General features: G+C 40.3%; 1 protein-coding gene across 2 annotated transcripts in view; it reads right to left on the bottom strand.

Moving 5' to 3' along the window:
• Positions 1 to 22,565, bottom strand: part of MTRR (5-methyltetrahydrofolate-homocysteine methyltransferase reductase) — a 34,264-nt gene that overhangs the window by 8,883 nt on the left and 2,816 nt on the right. For both annotated transcript variants that reach the window (XM_075744781.1, XM_075744782.1), the window contains 7 exons: positions 21,217 to 21,395; positions 13,701 to 13,854; positions 11,556 to 11,673; positions 10,138 to 10,504; positions 6,425 to 6,547; positions 4,646 to 4,799; positions 831 to 919 (listed from right to left, as the gene is read on the bottom strand). In XM_075744781.1, coding sequence (XP_075600896.1) covers positions 831 to 919; positions 4,646 to 4,799; positions 6,425 to 6,547; positions 10,138 to 10,504; positions 11,556 to 11,673; positions 13,701 to 13,854; positions 21,217 to 21,360 — 1,149 coding nt within the window. In that variant the 5' untranslated portion in view covers positions 21,361 to 21,395. The remainder of the gene's footprint in view (positions 1 to 830; positions 920 to 4,645; positions 4,800 to 6,424; positions 6,548 to 10,137; positions 10,505 to 11,555; positions 11,674 to 13,700; positions 13,855 to 21,216; positions 21,396 to 22,565) is intronic.

Below are 22,565 nucleotides of genomic sequence, written 5' to 3'. Positions count from 1 at the left end.
TATAAAACCTGCCTTGTGCGGTATTCCCTAGCCAGCGCACTCTGCCTACTCTTATTGTTGAGACAAATTCTCAAAATTGTTAAATGCAGTTTTGAAAAGATTGAAACAATTGGAAGACTCTCTTCCCTTCTGCTGAGTGAAAATGTCCTTCCAAAACCTGGTTTCTCTCAGAGGCCCAATCAACAGAACTGTTTAGCTTCATCCTGCATGCAAAGTTATCTTTAAAATGTGTTTTGACAATACCAGAAATACACGTGCGTTTCCAGTTGCAAGCTTCCATTTTTTTGCAGGCACAGAATGAAAGGAAAATAATATTCACATGTTGTGAGAACAAATACTACACAGGCAAAAATCTTTCTTTGAATTCTGCCAGGTTACTGAAACGCTAAAGAAAAGCTTTAAAATACTTTAAAAGACATTATGGTATGTTTGCATTGAGCAACATGCGTATTTTCAGTCACAACATTTAACAGTAATGGCTCCCACTGATTAGAAAGAATGATTTCTCTAAAATGCCTATGGGGCCAGGTTCAGTCAGCCTTCCAGTTATCTGGCACCAAATATCTAGTATTTTTCTATTTACTCACAGACTAGCTATGAATCAAGGCACTACAGAATGGGAATAGAGATTTCAGTATCTCATAGTTTGCCGGATTAAGAACCAGAAGTGAAATTTCTCAGAATAAAGTACAAATAGCAGCATACAAACTGACAATCCTTATTCACCAAGACACATGGTAACTACACACAAAGCAAGGATAGGTCTGTAAGAGCCCATACAGCATAGAATTACTAAGGATTTCTCTTTAAAAGAACAAACACATAAACACCTTTTTGGGAATTGCTCTTATTTCCAGACACCAGGTTAGAATGAATTTCAGAGTGCTTCTTTCAGGGATGTGTTGTGGATGAGCTGCTCCTAGTTCAGTGGGAGAAAAAAAACAAAACAAAATGTGCATCTATTAACATCCAAAAATGGCATCACAGAGTGCTTGTTCCTTCAAGAAATACGAGAGAGCTAAACTGCATCCAATTCTGTGTGTTTGAACCCCAGTGGAAATTATAAACTAAACAGCAAGACAGTTTTCCAAGGAAGTGTCAATGACTATTTTGCAATGACAAGTTAAAACTTATTAAGAAATCAGGAAACTAAAAAAGAGGTATAATACATGAGTGTTCAAATAAATTTCATTGCTAAACCAATTCGAGGCTTTGTTGCCACTTTCCACCTTAAAGAAATTCAGAGGAAAGTTTACCAGGAAAAGGAACATCCGCATTTTTTCCCCTCCATCAATACGCACTCCTGAAAATAGGAACACACTGCAGTTTTCTAATAATCTAACCAAAGGTGTATGCAGCCAGCGCCAAGCTGGAGCTTCTGAGGCCCAGCAGATCCAAGGGGTTTCTGTACAAGCAAATAATCTCTCTTGTACTCTCTACAGGTTCCATTTCTGGGAAGGAGGTACACTGACATCCCATCTATCCCTTCATGGAGTCAGCTAGGGTGCAGCCAGGCTTATCAGCCTCATGCTAAAGCAGCTATTCTAAGTTAACCCCAAAAGCAATATAAGAGCATTTATGTGACAAAACACCCTTAATTTATAAGCTCTGCAGGTCCCAAATTGCTTCCTTACAGACCTAACTTGCATGTTGAGATTTCTCTTCACAAAATTTCTTGGCTTTGACATCTAGCTACTGATTCTTACTATGCTTTTTTCCACGCTCAAGAGCCCTTTAATAGTACAGGATTTTTGCTCCAAGAATATACCTATACAACTTGCTAAATTAACTCTTCATATCAGCATTGCTTGACTCAATCCTTGCTACAAAGAACAAAATTTACTTTTAGAAGATAAGAGGATTGGCATAAATATAACGCAGGAAAGAAGCATCCATTTTCACATTTATATAAACTTCCTTTTCTTGAACATGCTGACAGCATGTTACAAGCAGTACTTAAACCTCTTCCTAGGATGCTCGTACATACAATATAAAACAATTACAAAAATCCAGTATTCGAACAACAGACTTTGTACTAGACTGCAAATAATTTCTGTTTTGTCCTCTCCATTGATCTCATCTACTTCATCAAAGAATTCATAGACTGAACAAAAAGAGGTTGTGAACAAAATTCAGTGGAATTCCTAGTAAATCTTGAAGATGCAGCAAAGGCACAGCCTGCTGTTCATGCTCTTCTCTCAGGTTTTTCAGCTCTCTTCATTCACTAAATCCACAATCATAACAGTTTGTAGTAACTATTACAAATTCCTCTGAAATGTGAATGCAGTTGAGAGAGAACCGTCCCAAAAGGAAAGCAATTCTGGAACATTGCTAGGAATTGCAAAGCTGCATTATAGAGCTGAATTCTTTGGTACAGATTGGCAAAAACAAGTTATTAAGTTACAGTAAGTTAATGAGTCTCTGCTCACCAGCACAGCTCCAAAGAAATTAATTTGGATTTAATCCTAAACCACTTAACTTCCTAACTGCAGTGGATGGAAGTCAGTGTACAAGCCATGATTGGAGTTCAGTGGATCAGCAGCAACTTGCTAGGTCCTGGCCATGTAACCAAGGCAAATGTAAAAAGTCAGCGTGATTTGCTCTGGATCACTCACAAGACTCAAGAGCAGACCCGAGAACTTTAATTCTCTGTGCTATGATCTACCTTTCCATTATCATTCATTACGATTCACAAACAGGCACGCCATTTTACATACAAGATATGGCAAAATGTTGCATAAATAATGCATAATTTCAACTTTTTTCCCCCCATTAGTGCTACATTAGGCAGCCAGAAATGCAATAACCTGTATTATTTACACATCGGATGAGAGCACTGATACTCTGAGTTTCACTCAATTACTTTACCAACTTTGCCTTGGAAGGACAGGTTTTTTGGTATACAAGAACAATCAAGGGGCTAAGTTATGTTCACTTGGCTACACAGGCTCTGTTCTACACGGAAAGTGCTCTGACACTGATGAACTCAAAGTGCTCTGTTAGGACAGCTTTACATCCTTCCTGCAACATCAGTACAGGAGAAGAAAGGGAACTACTGTAGGTAGGAAGGAGACAATATCTCTCTGTACCTATTCAAACAGACCTTCACTTTGAACATGCTGTTGACACTGTCTTTAACTTAGAGAGATTCAAATTTTATGCAGTCAGGTAGCAGGGCTCCGATTTACACAGAAAAACCTACTAGCCTTCAGGAGGAACAAAATTTGAAGCCCAGCTTCCTATGAAAGTCTGATGCTTTTGGCCCTCCATTACTTCCCCCTCTGCTACACCCTTCCCTTTTAATTGCTTCCTTTATAGATGTGCTTGATTCTGTAAAATCTGTAAATAGCGTAAACAGTAGATGTAGCATATCTGTGAAATCCCCCCATCACCCAATCTCTTGCTGCTTGCCTGTGTACAGCTGTTGGGCCTTGGATGGGGTGACGTTGCCTTGAGTTTGAGGGTGCTCAGCACTAGCCCTGATCCAAAGGGAGATTGCTACAAAGCTGGGACTCTCCTGGGATGTCTTTTTTTTCTTTTTCCTTTTTTTTTTTTTTTTTTTTTTTTGGGGGGGGGGGTGTGCTATGGGGGGGCTTGGGGGAAGAAGCAGGTGTGTTTGGACGGGTCTGTCGCAGAGGAACAAGGACAATGGAGGTTCCCCAAGAAAGGGGGTACAAGGGGAGGGGGTACAGCACAGTGGTGCTGGATAACAGGCAGACCACCTCTGCAGATGCAGGGCTCATCCCCAGTGCAGGGACCAGGCTGTAACTGACACTGGTTCTGCACCAAATCTACCAGTGACCCCTCCGAGCAGAGGTTAGTTACTGGAGTGGGGGTCAAGGATGGGGTTCACCTGGGCCTGGACATCACATATAATACATTACAACATGGCCTGTCATGTAAACTCACCTTGCTAACAAGTGAGTTACTCACCAATTCCAAGAACAGAGGTCCATTTATACATCATAATTAAGGGACAACTTGTGTTGCCCTTGATGCAGGGAACCTCACCATGGGAACAACAAAGAACCCTACCCCATCCTGCAGAACTAAAAGCACAACTCAGCAGCACCGTTAAAACGCCAATTGCAAGGCAAGAGAAGAATAATTCTCACAGGTCAAGCTGGCAGTACACGGGCATACCTTGAACCTGCAGATACCCTTTCTGAGGTGTGGGATCATAAGACTTAGCAGAACACATCTACATAGACCTACAAGCCCCTAAAAGGCACCTTGCAGCAGCACTAAGTCTTCTGCTTCAGGAGTGCAGCCCTCTTAGGATGTAAAACAGACTGATGTGAAGTGCTGTGCAAGGAGAGATTTTACTTTCAAGTGGAGGACTGTTAGGTTATGTGATTAAAGACTCATCTCCATAAACATGAAGGAGCACAGAGGAAGAATGAGATCAATGAACACTAATGCCAGGCTCAAGTTCCCAGTCAGGAGCTAACTCATCTATAGTAAAACCAGTAGCAGCATTCTATGCGTCCTCTCTTTTTTAACACATCTCTGTGACTTCCAACATGCCTCCATGAAATGACAGCTGTGTCCCAATACTAAAGATAAAAACATTAAAAACTATGCATACCAACGACTACCAACACAGAAAGGGGTATTTGTTCATGATCAGCGCATCACACTATACCTTTCTTTTTCGTGCCCTGCTTAACCTTTACACAAACGAAGTACTCTCCTTTTTCAGAAAGTCCCAATATGTGAAGAAGTTCTTCCACCTCATTGACATTGTTGGGACATAGGACACAAAAGGCATCTCCAGGTTGGTAGTCAAAGACTGTATCCTGTTTTAAAATATGAGATAATTTCTATTAAATTGTATCATAAGCCAAGGCCAACAGCATCCCCATTCCTAACAACAATCTTCCTACTATCACAGCCACAGGAAGTTCTTTTACTCTCTACTAGCACTTCACTATTTGGAGCACATCAGAAACTAAATATTCATGTTTTGTTTTCTGGTTTAACCTTACTAATTAGAAAAATCTTTCCTTATCTGGTTTAAATATTTGGACACTCTTTAATAAGAACTGCTGAGCAGCCTAAACAGAAGGAAAATAAATATGTATTAAGAGGATGTGTTATATAATCAGCCCAGATCATTAATTACTGGTGTACTCTGTTTTCTGGTTCAAGAAGAGCAGAGAAATGAAGTCCTCATAATTAATGTAACTTTGTATAGAGGTACATTACCACTAAAAGAAAAATTTGCTGGTTAAACTACTTGATGAACTGTGACTGAAATGACCCCAACTGTTTTTATCTTCTGGAGGAAAAAAAATAAAATAGCAAGAGAAGAGCACAGTGAAAATTAAAACGTATCTCAGATCTTAAGACCTAGATTCTACTTAGTTGGCTGAGGTTCTTGTGCATAACTGAAACCCTGAAACTCAAGCTTCTGCCTGTTATAGAAGCATACAGAATTATACTTGCATCATCATGTTTCCCTTACGCATCAGGTGAGGTGACCTGTATACACGGACTGTTGAGAATGTCAGGAAGAGAAAGGAAAAAAATGTTCAAATTTTCAGTGGGTGCTGATGACAGGATACACATATACATATAAATATATGCAAAAATCCATGTCATCTCAGAGACTCAGTAGCTCAAAACTTAATAGACTCCATTTATAACTGAGATTTAAAGATGTCCTGTGGATATTTACACAGATTAGGCTAATAGAGTCCAATAAAAGTTACTGCCAAAATCACAATATCCCAATGGCAATATTCTACAAATTTGGAAAGCTGCTCAAAAGCAATACATTTTCCTTTTAAAGATTTCTTGTAAAGTAATATCGAGCACTCTCTGCCTTTCATCTTCAAACCAGTATACAAAATATGATCTTCCCTGAAATAAACTAAACCAGTTTTTACACCTAGGGTAACATTGAGGAGTATGTTAACAAGTCAGAGCAAATGAATGCCAGAGGCAGAAACAGTGCTTAAGAGCTAACGACTCTTATCACTTGATCATACTAGTCAAATTATCACTTGTGTAGATTACCTACCACAAGGAGTAGTCACAATTTACTATACAGTTTCTGAATATTCCCCAAGTTGTATACTTACAAACTGAAGTATTATTCATTTTCAATATTCCCTGCCTGTCCTTCTCCATTGCAAATTCCATTCAAAAAGGTGTTTCAGTCAATACAATATTCATGGAACAACAGAGAAATTAATTTGATGCTTTATTTCTGTTTTGACTTCCATGGAGTTGTATCTTTCAGTGAACAAATCAAGCTTTGCATTTACAAAATGGATCAGCCTACGCTGACATCCTATTGTATAGGGAATTATTTTTTCTTTTTATACAGTCATATAATTTCCCCCCTCCAGTTATTATACATAGCACATATGCTTTTCATCTTTTATTTTAACCCACTAAAGAAAAAGCCATCACTTACTGCAATATCAAGTTCTAAGAGCAATGTGGTTTTTATCGCATCTTCTCTAGTGAGCTGAACTGCTTTTGTAACTGGCACTTCAAAGGCTTGTCCCTCTGAAATCAGTGAGGACAGATGTGGATTCTGAAAAAGAAGACACGAAAACTTACACCAAAAATGCAAATCAGCTGAATGACAGCTTACTATGACATACAGGAATTAGCGTTGGTACAATTTTTTTGGAACAATCTTAGAAAACAATTCAAAACAATGAGGAAAAACATGAATCTCCTATATACAGAGAGCGTTTTGCTCTACATTTTTAAAAATCACAACCAAGCAGCAACATGCATATGTTCAACTATAAAAAGTCAGTAGGCTTGAACAGTCTAATGGGCCTAAACTACTATGAAATGCAGCTAGCTGTTTTCTTTTTCAAGAGCTGCCTTGAAAATAGCCAATTAGAGAACGGCATTTATGTTAAAACCCAGAAAACTCCCACCTAATTAAAGGATTACTACGTGTACAGAACAGACAGAAGAAGTAAGAACAGAAGCTATTTAAAAACATCATTGCAGATTTACAGATTAAGACTTTGGAGTGCATATGGGGCTATTACAGGCAATTTATAAGAGGAATTTTAAAAACTACAGTTAAATTTAGAGCTAATCAGCAAATTTCACACTAAGAAACAGCATCATGTTATTCCACAACATTTTTACACAGGTAAAAATGTACCCCAAGAATTGTAAATGAGCATCAAGAATAATTCCAGACCACCTCTGTCAAAGGCTGTCACTTGAAGATCACATTGCAGCCCTCATTTCTCCATCACTATTGTCAGCAAGCTCCATCTGAGATGTATCTGAGATCGATACAGACAAAAATGAGGACATTACATAATGTCCATAACAATACTCTGCCAAATGGAAAGGAATTATTCTACCACTAAGAAAATATTGGTTAATGTATTGGGTCTGGCTGAGATGGAGTTAATTCCCCCCATAGCAGCTCTCATAGTGCTGTGCTGTGTATCGGTAGCTAGTAAGGTGCTGGTAACACACCAGTGTTTTGGCTACTACTGAGCAGTGCCGGCACACATCAAGGCTGTCTCTCCAACATTTCTTCCTCCGCCTCAGCAGTTGGCTGGGGGTGGGCAAGATCTTGGGAGGGGAAACAGCCAGGACAGCTGACCCAAACTGACTAAAGGGATATTCCATACCATAGGATGTCATGCTCAGCAATAAGAAGCTGAGAGATAGGGGGAGGAACGGGGCAGGGGTATTCGAGTTTTTTTACAATGTTTGTCTTCTGGAGTAGCCAGTATGTGTACTGAAGCCCTGCTTCCCAGGAAGTGGCTGGACATCGCCTGCTGATGGGAAGTAGAGAATAATCTTCTGCTTTTTTGCTTTGCTTCCACGTGCGGCCTTTTGCTTTTGCTGTATTAAACTGCCTTTATCTTGACCCACGACTTTGGGGTTGTTTTTTCCATCTTATTTTTCTCCCCTCCCTGCCTTGCTGAGGAGGGGAGTGATAGAGCAGCTTGGTGGACACCTGGCATCCAGCCGAGGTTAAACCACCACATTTAAAAAAATCTGAAGATTTCCTATTTAAAAAAAGGAGAAAGGAGAATCACTTGAGGCCAGTAGTTGCAAGTTTTATTATTCTCTTAAAATTTTGACATGGTGATTAGTGGCTTGGGCCATATCAAGTTGTTATGCATCAGCTGGACTGTGATAATTGTCTACATTCACATTCCCTCCAAGTTAAGTTCAAGGCATAGCAAGATCAAGATTTAAGCTAAATTGTATTATCTTACACTTGCCACAAAGGCTTAAGATGCAGACTGTTACTGCTCTGCCACTAATAAGCAGCAGCTTGTTAATTCAACCCTGAGACGCAACAGCGCAGGACATAGATCATAAAAGTAACTATAGAGTCTGTGTACCCAGCCTTCTTCAAACAGCATGGAGTCTCTTTCTGGAGATATCCAACCCGAAGTTGATGGATTCAAAGCAAGCCAACTTCAGCTGTGCTTGGCAAAAAAATACCCATGGTTCTTGTAATGTTAGATACCGGAAAAGGACACGAAGTGTGTCATACATGTAAAACCAAACATGACCCTACATGGGACCTACTTTTGACAAGGTCTAGCAAGTATGCCAAAAATAGTGCCAAAGGGAAAAAAAAACCAAACCTGGATTTGATTCTTTCCAAGGCTCAAGACAACCATCCAGCTTTATACCTGAAATCTGGACTAAAATCTTTAATCTGTCACTGAATTCCAGATTAGCAAATTCACCTTTTTCCATTTGCTGTTGTTTTTCCTATTTACAGAAAAGTTAAGCCATCAATATTCAAACCTGATCAATTGTTTCAGAGATCAGCTTGAATATATGCTATGACTTTAGAATAAGAAAATGGGCTCTTTCAACTACTGTAGCACCACTTTCAACCCTAGTATTAGTCTTTAATCAGTGTACCTCTAAATCATTAATCTTTGTTTCAGTAATTTGGATTATTTAATTCAACGACCTGAGCAAAACCAACCACAATATGAGGTTTAAAAGTGTTTAAATTCATACACTCTTACGTTATTATATTAGCTAGACTAAGTGATTGTCTCAGCATTACCATGGCCACTCTTAACAGAGAGAGTGTCAGGGCCCTGATGATACTAATGGGCTTTCACGGTCCTGAGTAGCTTCACCAGAGGCCTCCAACACTACCTCTGCTCATGGGCCCAGGAGCCCCATCTCAGCTCAGCTGAGGTCTTCAGTCCATGCCTAAGCTACATCAGGAATACTGGTTAGCATCTCAGCCACAACCATGCCCATGGCTGGCCACCAATGCTATTGATCCAGGCCTGGATCTGCAGACTGACTTCCCAGCTTGGCCCCAGACCTGCCTCACTCCCACAAACTTGTCTGATGATCTGCACTCTTGGCTGATCCCGGCTGCCATCTCCTGGTTTGCATTGCTTGGGTATCAGAAAACATGGCTGGCTGTGTTACCACACTCGGCTCCTGACTCCCTGTCCCTTAAAGAGCAGCCAGCGCTCCCTGCTCCCTCACACAGATAACCAAAATGTCTGCCCTCTGGCAGGCAACCAGAAAAGTTTGAGTCACACTTTCCAGTTCATTTTGAACACTACATATGCCAACTGGAGATGATTACCAGCTCATACTAAATCTTCTCTTTGTACAGCAGGTCTGTTCAACACGGCTTCATAGGAAAAGCATACTGGCTTTCAATCTGCAGTTCATCTTGTTTCCAATAGTAAAATTATGATCATGCTTTTACAATGATAAGTTTCTCTGTTATTAAATATGCTGCAAGATTTTGAGCAATTTTACACACTCTTAAGGCATTCAGCAAGTACTAAAAATTTGAACAGAAATTGTACTGTAGTCCTTTCTACAGGAAGATGTTTTCACCATCTTAAGTCACTGAGGATTTTAATTCTTCCATGCCTGGCACTGCAATGACATTCCTTTATAAAATTATTATTTAGCTAAATCATACTCTTACATCAGTGTGCATAACTCATATGGTGGTACCTAAATTTTCACAATATAAATGGATCTTTCACTTACAATTCAAAACCCTCCTGCGTTCAGGGATGTTATCTCCTTTATCTAAGTAACCTGTTGCTCTTTCAGCTGTACATAGGAGCATACACTCATGCTCCTACCAGAACTGGAGGCTTTCGTCATTCAGAGTGACATCCTTACCTCACCATGGGTGTCCTGAAACTGCACCTCTATGTATTCTGGTGGCAAGGCAGGAATATTAAGAGCAGACTGAGAGACAGGAGGGACAGAATGAACAAGTGAAGGTTCGGTGTCTCCAGCTGAAGCCACAAGATGGATGTCAATCAGTTTCTGTGTCAGAACATCAGAACTCCTCACTCTTCCATCTTCTAGCTTCAAGTTCTGTACTTCTGAGCTTAAGTTTAGTTCATATCCAACACGTGGGGCTGCAGAGAGAGAGCTAGAAACAGCATCGCTGCTCATGCCCTCTTTTTCTTTCTGCAATAGAAATGCTTCCTTGAGGGCAAGCCAAAGTCCATCAATCCAAGGATCAACCACTAGTTCCAGACTGGGGAGGGAGGAATTAGAAGAGAAAGGAATGGTTGACTTATTGTGACTTACTGGACTGTTAATTTACAAATAATGAAAAGACCATAAAAGCTAAAAACACTATTCATTTTCCATTTTTAATATATATATCTGCCGCTATTACCAAGACAGCTTTTTTTTTTACAAAAATATTTTCATTTAGTTATTATCACTATGTAAATTTACAGAGTATAAAGTGTATAACAGCCTCGTTCTTCCAGTTTCTCATTTTTATTTTCTTACGCTGAATTTTATGACAGGAAGTTGAAGGGATGGTAGCAAAATATGAAACTTTTCACTGTGCAACAGTAACATAAATAGCTTACACTAATGTTCCATTTTTATTATTTTAGAACACAGCATATAAGCTTTATGGTTATGGCTATGTTTGTGTTCAATTGTCTCATAACATCACGCACAGAACAGATATAATCTGCAGTTCAAAATAAATAAGCCAAGACTGCAGCCTACTGGTGAGAAAGAGCAACAGAACAGGAAGGGAGTTTGTTTTCTTACATAATTCCTCTACAGTGGTTATAAAAAATAAAAATTTAAAAAATGCATGGTTTAGGGAAAAGAGAAGAAAATTTAAAAAAACATTGTAGGGTTTGCCTAAAGCAGCTATACTGCAAGATGTGAGTTTAGAGAAAAGTCTGATGTGTATGTAGAAAGAGATCCTATTACCCAGTACCGCATGTACTGGGAACTAGATTTATTTTTATTTGCTTCAGTAAACAAGCTACATTTTTAAACCCCTCCACTTATTCCAAATTACTTAATTTCTAAAACTTCTAAATACTCTCAATTTTCCCAGGCATTACAGATGTTTACTCACATTTTGAAAATGGAGTTTTATTTAATGGCAATTGAGATTGAAAAGGCATACTGTGTTCAGACAGGATTCATTCCTGTGAGGTGAGGTGCTGAGTATTCAGGTTCAACTGATTTCAAAGAGTTCAGAATGTTCAGCCAAATTCACATGTAGTTATTGCATCTTGAAGAAATAAAATCCCAACTCATTCAGCTCTTACCCTACACAATCATCTGCTAATCCTGTGTCATAGAAGTGCTGGGCACCAAGTTCTTGAAGTCTTCGGTCTACTGTCTTTCCACCGTTACAAAAGAATGTGTACTCTGAATCACCCAGACCTAGCAAATTCAAGGAAAAAGGAATCATGTCAGTCAGTCACCCAGGCTATATAGACAAAAATCTGCAAAGATAACACAGGATTTTCTTGCAGGCAAACAGAAGAAACTGATATAGCAAAGTACATATTACCAGGACACTTTTATGACCTTAAAAAAAAAAAAAAAAAGTGTTTTTATCAAAGTAGAGCTGAAAAAGTGGTTCTTCCTTCACAAATGTAAGACACAATTTCTCTGAAAACAATTTGCCTTCAATATTTCACATTTCAGAAGAATGCTGTTTTAGTTTGAGACTTAAAAAATACAAAACTACTCTTAAAGGAAAAATGCAAGGAACTGAAATAATTAGAGAGTGAAACTGATATGTGAATTACCAAAAGAAATTATCTCACCTTCAGGTTAAAATTGTTAATATATGTCAACAAAATAAGGGAGAGAGTATTAGAAGTAATTAAAAAATATTTGAACCTTGAAAAAAAAATAAAAATCAAGCACAGGAGTGATTTTAAACAATCTGAAATGAGAAATGTAGGAAAAGGTGCAAGAGGGAATCTGGTCCAAGATCCTCCTCCCTGGGAATCGGAGATTTCTTTGTAGATCTCATTGTCACTGCACTGGGTTTTCTGGCCTTTAAGAGTTGTGAAGATGTTCTGTTAGAAGAAGATGCACTTTGTTATCAGTTACACAGTCAGTGGACTCAGGAGGTATGTTCATGGAGGACCTGAGATTTTAAGAGATCAACTAAATCAGTGATCTGCCCTAAAAGAGATCAACCACACATACCTTATCCTTAACAGGTGCTTATCTAACAATCCCAAAGACCACTGGTTAGGTAATGTTCACAAACTCTGTAAGTAATCCATACAACTGTTTCACTATCCTACTTATCACAATTTTTCACAGCCTGACCCTTTCTTGCATGCAATTTCAAACCACTAGATCCTTATCACCCTCACCTAACAATGGACTATTCCTGTCTCCTTTATAACAGTTTTATTTTTCTTTAAAAAAAAAATAAAAATAATTCTGCTCCCTCTCAAGTACAGTACTTAGAGCGAACACTTCACTGGACAAGCTGAAATGGATACCATTTTAAAACTGATAACTTTTTAGACTAGAATCACAAAACATGTTATAACTTAGATACTATAATAATATCTGTTACAACAAAAATCAGTATTTATACAATGCTTATCTTCATATATGCATATAAGCATTCAGTCAGCTATGAAAGACCTAACCATTTCACAAACTGTAATGTATAACTAGGCAATAGCATAACATCTCAAAATGTTACATAATTAGGATGCATATATTTCAGACTTTGACATTATATAGCCACTAGAAATTTTGTTCTAGTCCTTCTTCACTAGAAATCTAAGTTTCCTCACTCCTATCTATCAACTTAAAGTTGTCAGGCAAAAATAATCTAGGTTCAACTAGAAGTTTCTGGAGTTTGTTAAAACACAATCTGAAAACTCAGCAAACTGACTTTACCATCAGCTCAAGATACGTTAGATGCATTTTGCCAAATCAATCTTTAACCTGGTTACACTCCTTCTACTGACAAGTATGACATTCACAATTTAAAAAAAAAAATAAAAATGCAAATTTCAAAGTATAGGATGACCTTAAAACCTTATTTTTAAGAACATTTTATACTGCCTTTCCCTCTGTATAGAAAAATGCCCAATTACTTGCAAAGTCAAGTAAATTCATCTAGTCCATAGAGACTTGACATGAAATTAAAACTTCAACAATTATAGATAGCTTATATAATATTTTGTTTATGCAAAGAAAATTAAACTATAAAAAAATTAAATTGGTAGCTTACATTCAGATCGTTTCTGTGACACTTTTCCTTTATTGCTTATAGAGGACATTACACAAAAAAGCTGTTCATGTTATAAAAATAAATGTTTTACAAGCACTTAAAAAAACCCAACCAACCAACTTATTCACAAGTAAAAATTATAAAAATTATTCACTGGCAGACAAGTGCTGCAATAACATAGAAAATACTAAATTACCTAGCAATCCATACTGGAGATGTGCGAAATGATGAGGTGGCAAGGTTGTGTCTTGAATTTTCTTTACAAACTTGCGGGCAGTGTCTGGTGGGTCTCCAGTACCGGTAGTGGAAATAACAATAACTACAGGATCCTTTTCTGTTTCCAGGTTATACTACAAGTAATAGAACAAGTAAGTTAGAAGGTGCCATTCGATACCTATTTGTGGCTTTAGATATTCTTTTTCACTCTTCCTTTTCCCAAAGGTACACAGAAAAATGTTTGATCTCATCTTACCTGTATTAAACCACAGAAACTCTTTCAAGTAATTACAAGTCATTTTGGGGATGCAACTTATGATCTTGGTTGGAATTTTCAAGACCAGACTGGATAAAGCTCTGAGGAACCTGCTCAGATCTCAGCTAACCCTGCTGTGAGATGACCTCATGAAGTCTCTTCCAACCTGAATTATCCTATGATCCCATACACAAATGCAGAAGGGCAGCACTTTGAGAAGGCTGGTACACATGCGAAGAATACTTCGCAACTGTACTCAGACAGCTTAAATACACAACTTCTGCAGTATTTGTTTTGTCAAATGGAAAAAGCATTTTTGTATATACGATCGCAATCACACAGTTGGCCATAATCCTGATAACTTCAAACAGATTACTGGGGTGTGGCCATACAAACTGTGGGGATCATTTCTAAATTCCATCAGGGATCATTTAGTTCTGATAACTTCCATGTTACATCTGTCTTTGCCACAAAAAAACAAAAAAAACAACCCTGTGCTTTGGGGGGGACCTAAAGTAGCTCTGAACAGAGATAATCAGTCACTGTGCTCTACAGTTTGATTCATTCTGGCCTCTTCACCCTGCCCCCAATTCATTTCTCGCCCCTTTGCTAATACCAATCTTTCACATTTCCCATAGTTTTATAGGGGCTACTCCCATTATACCAGGTCAAAAAGAACTGCCTATATTGGGGAATGTGCATCAGTTCCATAAATTCAGGTCTCATGCAGACATTTATTACTTCTGAAGTAAGAAGTGCTCTGTTTCTTTGATGATTCCAGCTTTCCACTGATAGTGGGCTATAGCACTGTGCTAGTCCGCTGTCTGTCAGGTCACACGCACGACGTGCTCTTTCACAGCACCCCTATGGGTTTTGAATCACACGGACAGCTAGCGACGTATGTGAAACAGCTCCACAGAATCAGACACACCTTGTTTGGAGTGACCTCTGGAGGCCACCTAGTCCCACCCCATGCTCCAGGTGGGACTAACTGCCTATGCTGCATTAGGTCAGATATGACCCTGGCTGAATTTTGAAAACTTCTAAGGGTAGAGATTCCACTTTTCTGGGCAGCCTCTTCCATCCAGAACATCTCCACTAGTGTCACATCTGAGTTTATCAGGCTGCAGACTCAGTGGATTTTGCCTCCAGTTGTATGGTCTTCTGCTACCAAGAAGAGTTTGGCTCAAGTAGGCTGCTATGAGGTCACTTCTTAGTCTCCTTTTTGCCATAATAAGCAACCCAAGCTGCTGTTACTGCTCCCTGCAGGTTTCAGTTTAAACTCTTCCAGCATTCCAAGTTTAATAAAATAGTAGGGTTATGAGAAAATATAAATAAAGATTGCAAGAGATGCCATGTTTCATTTCCAGCAGTTTCAGGACTGCAATTCAAAACTTCAGAGATTGAGGAGTTGCATTCTAAACACTTCACTCCATAAATCACTCAAATCTTATCCCCTCCTCAAGCCATGTAAAAAGTTACCCCTTACACCTACAATCCAAAAAGGTTAGGAACATAAAGAAACAGAATATCAAGGGGTTTTGCTGTTGTCATTTTTTCCAAAACCTTCCTGAAGAATTTAAGAGCAGCTGCATGGAACAACTTAAATTACCATGTAGAACAGTGTCCTGCCTCTGACAGTGGCCAATAGCAGGTGCCTAGAGAAGTATAAGAGAGTAAGCACGCACAGATATTCTTCAAGTACTTTGCCAGATGTCAGTGAGTTGTGGTCCAGGGATGTTACAAACAGAGGCTTTGTCTTTTACAAGTTCAAGCAAACTGCAAATACTCACAAATTCCAGAGACTTTCAAAATTGAACTATAAGTTGTGCAAAAAAAGGCCTTACGCATCCTGTTGCAGCAACCCAGATTTTCAAAACTTCCACAGCTGATTTGATAAGTACAAATACAAAAGCTTCTGCAGTACATTGTCACAGGTGACTACTGCATTTATAAACAAAAGCAAAGTCTTCAAGTAAAAAATGCAACAGTCTTTTCCATTACAAAAAAAAAAAAAAAGAAGAAAAAATATACAAACTCAGAAAGTAAAAAGTGGTGTATTAGAACAGAGGTATGGTTAGTTCACTAAATTCTTGCTTGCTCCACTGCACATTCTCCTGTGCAAACTTAAAGACCTTTTGGAAGCCAAACACTTGGCAACAGAGGTCCTGCATTAATTTGTGTCAATTACTGGCAGGTCTGATATATCACTAGACCAACAAGAACCTTACAAAATTACCTATTTTTTTATTCTACCTTCCACTTCTTCCTATACCTTTAATGTTACATCTTAGTACCATTCTTTCTCTTTCCTTCAAACGTACACCTCTGCTGAGGACAGCAATGCCACACAACAGCAGGGAGCAGTGTGCTCAAGCTGTGAATGACAGCTGAAGGAAGACAATGGGATCAGACACCCAGATATGTCTTATCCAGAATAACACGTATCATGGCAAACGTGGTTATTCAGATAACTCATCCAAGGCTGACTACATGCACTGTGATCCAAGATGATCTTCATTTAGCCTCCTACTTTACTGCTCCTACCTCACTTCCACTTCATTTTAGTCTTTCATCAAGCATAAAAAGCAATCACAGTTACCAACCAAAGATTTATGACCTTTTCTCACTTAGTGTAGAGTGTAGGTGAGAGACACTACTTGGAAATAGCCAGTGTTTCCAAGACGTGAACAGTATCTGACCATTTATTTTTCTATGGCAACAGGATCACATTATGACTATTGAACTCTGTAGCCACCTATTTCATCCACAGACCTTCACAGAATTCCCATTAACTGATGACTAAAGTAGCCATGGTAGGGGAACCTCAATCCATCCCACTCCTACCAGTTTGATGCCACTGCCAGCTACAGATGCCCAGAGCTGGGAGAATGATCACAGGTCAGCAGGAGAGTGCCTGAAGTGCAGCACAAAGGAATTCCAGCCAGTCAGTTAGCTTCAGGGGGGCCCAACTTCAATGCCTCTGTCTAAATGCACATAGCATGGGGAATAAACAAGAGGAATTGAAGACATGCACATGCCTGCAGGGCTAGGATCTTACTGGCATCATGGAGACATGGTGGGATGGCTCCTATGACTGGAGTGTTGCAATGGAAGGGTACAGGCTCTTTAGGAAGGACAGGCAGGGCAGATGAGGAGGGGATGTTGCTCTCTAGGTCAGTGACCAGCTGGAGTGCATTGAGCTCCACCTGGGGATGGATGAGGAGCCAACTGAGAGCTTGTGGGTCAGGATTAAAGGGAGGGCAGGGACAGGGGACACTATAAAGGGGGTCTGCTACAGGCCACCACCAGGACAACCGAGTGGATGAGGCCATCTATAGACAAATTGGAGCAGCCTCATGGTCACAAGCCCTGGTCCTCATGGGGGACTTCACCCACCCTGATATCTGTTGGAGGGACAACACAGCAAGGCATAAGCAGTCCAGGAGGTTCCTGGAATGCGTTGATGATAACTTCCTTCTCCAAGTGACAGAGGAGCCAACGAGATGAGGTGTCGTGCTGGACCTTGTTCTCACCAACAAGGAGGGGCTGGTGGGGAATGTGAAGCTGAAGAGCAGCCTTGGCTGCAGTGTCCATGAAATGGTGGAGTTCAAGATCCTTCGGGCAGCAAGGAGGGCGCACAGCAAACTCACCGCCCTGGACATCAGGAGAGCAGACTTGGGCCTCTTCAGAGATCTGCTTGGTAGAGTCCCATGGGACAAAGCCCTGGAGGGAAGAGCGGCCCAAGACAGCTGGTTAGTATTCAAGGATCACCTCCTCCAAGCTCAGGAGTGATGCATCCCAACAAAGAAAAAGTCAGGCAAAAACACCAGGAGGTCTGCATGGATGAACAAGGAGCTCCTGAGCAAGCTCAAACACAAAAAGGAAGCCTACAGAAGATGGAAGCAAGGGCAGGTAGCCTGAGAGGAATACAGAGAAATTGAGGCAGCCAGGGGTCAGGTTAGGAAAGCTAAAGTCCTGATGGAATTGAATCTGTCCAGGAACACCAAGAGCAACAAGAAAAGCTTCTATAGGTACGTCAGCAATAAAAGGAAGACTAGAGAAAATGTGGGCCCTCTCCGGAAGGAAACAGGAGACCTCAGTGGATTTTGCCTCCAGTTGTACAGTCTTCTGCTGCCACAAAGAGTTTGGCTCAAGTAGGTTGCTATGAGGTCACTCCTTAGCCTCCTTTTCGCCATAATAAGCAACCCAAGCTCCTGGGATATGGAGAAGGCTGAGGTACTCAATGACTGTTTTTACCCCAGTATTCCCTGGCAAGTGCTCTAGCCACAACAGCCAAGTTGCAGAAGGCAAAGACAGGGACTGAGAGAATGAAGAACCAGCCACTGTAGAAGATCAGGTTCGAGACCATCTAAGAAGCCTGAAGGTGCACAAGTCCATGGGACCTGATGAGATGCATCCACATGTCCTGAAGGAACTGGCAGATGAAGTTGCTAAGCCACCATCCATCCTGTTTGAGAAGTCGTGGCAGGTGAAGCTCCCACTGACTGGAAAAGGGGAAACATAACCCCCATTTTTAAAAAGGGAAAAAGGAAGACCTGGGGAACTGCAGGCCACTCAGTCTCATCTCTGTGCCCAGCAAGATCATGGAGCAGATCCTCCTGAAAACTATGCTCAGGCACATGGAAAATAAGGAGGTGATTGGTGACAGCCAACATGGCTTCACTAAGGGAAAATCATGCCTGATAAACTTGGGGGCATTCTATGATGGGGTTACAGCGTTGGTGCATAAGGGAAGCGTGACTGACATCATCTACCTGGACTTGTGCAAAGCATTTGACACTGTCCCACACGACATCCTTGTGTCTAAATTGCAGAGACATGGATTCGATGGATGGACCACTTGGTGGATAAGGAATTGGCTGGATGGATGCACTCAGAGAGTTGCGGTCAGCAGCTCAATGTCCAGGTGGAGATCAGTGATGAGTGGTGTTCCTCAGGGGTCAGTACTGTTGGGACCGGCACTGTTTGACATCTTTGGCAGCAACATGGACAGAGGGATCAAATACACTCTGAGCAAGATTGCTGACAACACCAAGCTGTGTGGTGCAGTTGGCATGCTGGAGGGAAGGGATGCCATCCAGAGGGACCTTGACAGGCTGGAGAGGTGGGCCCGTGTGAACCCCATGAAGTTCAACAAGACCAAGTGCAAGGTCCTGCACGTGGGTTGGGGCAATCCCAAGCACAACTGCAGGCTGGGCGAGGAATGGATTGAAAGCAGCCCTGAGGAGAAGGACTTGGGGGTGTGGTAGACAAGAAGCTCAACATGACCCAGCAACGTGCGCTTGCAGCCCAGAAAGCCAACCGTATCCTGGGCTGCATCAAAAGAGGTGTGACCAGCAGGTCGAGGGAGGTGATTCTCTCCCTCTACTCCTCTCTTGTGAAACCCTCCCGGATTACTGTGTTCAGCCCTGGCGTCCCCAGTACAAGAGAGACACGGAAATATTGGAGCAAGTCCAGAGGAGGGCCACAAAGATGATCAGAGGGCCTCTCCTACGAAGACAAGCTGAGAGAGTTGGGGTTGTTCAGCCTGGAGAAGAGAAGGCTCCAGGGAGACCTAATTGCAGCCTTCCAGTACCTGAAGGGAGCCTACAAGAAATCTGGAGAGGGACTGTTTACAAGGGTATGGAGTGACAGGACAAGGGGTAATGGGTTTAAGCTGAAAGAAAGCAGATTTACATTAGATATTAAGAAGAAATTCTTCACTATGAGGGTGGTGAGACACTGGAACAGGTTGCCCAGAGTGGTTGTGGAGATCCCTCCCTGGAAGTGTTTAAGGCCAGGCTGGATGGGGCTTTGGGCAACCTGATCTAGTGGAGGGTGTCCCTGCCCATGGCAGGGGGCTTGGAACTAGGTGATCTTTGAGGTCCCTTCCAACCCAACCCATTCTGTGATTCTATGACAAGGTCTGAAAAATACCCAACAGCTACATAAAGATAGGCCTTCTAACTGACAAATATGGACAAAAAAGAAACCTTTTACTGCCTCGCCTAAAGCATACACACCTCTCTAAACTGTGCATATTGTGGAATAAACTCTCAGATCTAACATGCCCAGAGGACTTCACAAGAGACCCCAGAAAATTCAAGTAAGCTCTTGCTCCAGTATGTTATGCCATCCTGCTTTCCCCTCCCCACTTACACTTAAGCTTCTACAAGTTCTCTTTATTTACAGTAAAGGATAAGGAAGAGCTTAAGTGATGAAATCTACAAAGCTGCAGAAATTACTTTTTTCCTCAGTGCCCAATTCTCAGATTCTCAATTCAGTACATCTTTCTACCTCATCAATAACTCACAGCTCTGAGCTGTCTTGTCAAATTTGACAAAATAGATTTATTCAAGTGGCAGACCAATAACAGGGCTAGAAATATCCTGTCTACTGCCTTCCTGAAACTAATCTCCAAACCTGTCAAATGCAGAAGAAATTAAATGGAAGAATATAAGGAGAATCTTCACATTCCCTGCTGGCTGCATAAAAGTGTCTTATGCTCTGCTACATACACAGGGAACATTCATTCAAAAGCAGATGTCCAGCTACCCAACATGCAGTCATCCCCAAGAAAGCAACTTGCTAAAAGGGAACTAAATTATTTTTATAAACTTCTCACATTTTCAAGTGCATGAAAAAAAACCTCTTTTAGGTGTTATTTTCTGCTCATCTCCTATGAAATACCAGGCTATCAAGTATTGTTTGGTTGGTTTTTTTTTTTAAATGTTTTTGGTTTAGGACATTGACGTGGTGCATACGCTAAGTAACTCAAGAAGACCCCACAAAAGCTCAGGGTCATGCTGGACCCCACCGTTAACAGAACGCAGGACCTCACTGCAACATAAAAACAACAGAAAAAAACAAAAAAAGTGTAATTTCTAACGACAGGGGAGCTGACCAGTAAATACAGAATTTATTCACTACTGCATACATAAACAGCTTTCAAGAAGTCACTGCACTGTTCCTAGAAGAGAGATCAAAGATATATTCATTTACTGTTCTAATAAAAAAATCAAATAGAAGATGTACCGTTGGCAGGAGTCTATTAAGCATCTACGAGTATTGGTCCAAATTACTGATTCCTAAGAAACGAAAATGTAAAACTAGATGGTATATTTTAGGTGGGTGCATGTGCTCAGCCTTCACGATTATTAACAGCCACTGCTCAAGCACATGAAGAAAAATGCAGCTCTTAAATATCTACTTTTCCAAGCAGTATTGAGTATCTCACCTTGTCCATTTCACTTATACAGTGCATATCAGCTTCAAGTCCATGGGCACCTGCTTGCTGCCATATTTCCTCAGCTATGGCTTTTGCCTGCCCCTTTTGTGTTGCATAGAGGAGCAAAAACCTCCTTTTTAAATCACAGCACATTTCCCAAAACAGAGCACTTTTTTTTTTTAAAGACACTGCAGGGGAAAAAAAAAAGAAGGAAAAAAAAGTGAATTTATTGCATGCAGAACCACAAGATTTTGCTGTGCTTATTAAAGAGATACTTTAAAGCATAGTAGTATTGGTGTTTAACTTGGAAATGAGGCATCTACTCTGAAGAAAAGCCATTTCTCACAACCAAGTTCTGTAGGCCAGGTTGCAAAGGACTTGTGGTATTGGTCATATGTGCTGTACTGCCTTGATGTTGCAGTAATACTGCAATATCCCCAGTATCAAGAATCTAATTTGTAAAGAATATAATAGAGCAACTAGTTTCATGAAAATATATGCTATTTTTGTTACGTAAATTATATTTTCCACTTTAAGTCAGTGACTGCTTTGGTCAGTTTTCTGATATGTATTTGAAAATCAAACCAAAACAAAACGTAGACCTGGTGAAGTCAAACTACCATGCCTGAGTTAAAAAAAAAATAAAAAATCTCAGTTTCTTCTTTTCTGAAATCAGTATTTCTTGCCTGAATGCCTTTATGCTTTACTGTCCACTATGTCTGTATTTTAGAACACATTGTTTTTCATTTCATATTTCAAAAAGGAGATTCTTATAAAAGTGCAACTACAGAATTGACTGGGTTTCTTTCTTCTAAAAATAAGAAACCATCTTAGAGAAATCTGCTGTAGTGTAAAATGCCACTCCCTCACAAAGTCTGGAAAGCAGTAGGATGAATGAGATGCATATCCTTATTCATTCACCTGTCCCATGTAAGTTTGAATGTGAGAAGTTTTCTTTCATGATTTCAACACAGAACACAACAGATGTAAGGATAACTTCAAGAAGCAGTGAATAAAAGAGACAAGTAGAATGTCTCTCATGCGTATATTACAAATTCATCTTCTGTCAATATTCTGTCGCTGCTAGGGAGCTGCACTAGAACTCAAATGCCTAGAATTACAACTGAGTAATTTTCAGTTCCCAGCTTGAGATTTTTTTCTGGCCTGAGCCCAGTTTGCTGTACTTCACCTATTGCTCCCACACAGATTCAACTACCAAAAGCATTCAGTGTCCTAGCCACACACATTTATTTATGGCTAAGTAGTTTGAGGCATATCTTTTTCCTGTTACTCTCAAGGGAAAATAAACACAGCTCAACTGCATAAGAAGAATACTGCACTCTATTGATATTTTTCCC

The sequence above is a fragment of the Balearica regulorum genome, chromosome 2 (assembly GCF_011004875.1).
Source record: "Balearica regulorum gibbericeps isolate bBalReg1 chromosome 2, bBalReg1.pri, whole genome shotgun sequence".
NCBI classification, from domain to species: Eukaryota; Metazoa; Chordata; class Aves; order Gruiformes; family Gruidae; genus Balearica; species Balearica regulorum.
This window is presented reverse-complemented; position numbering and strand designations above follow the sequence as displayed.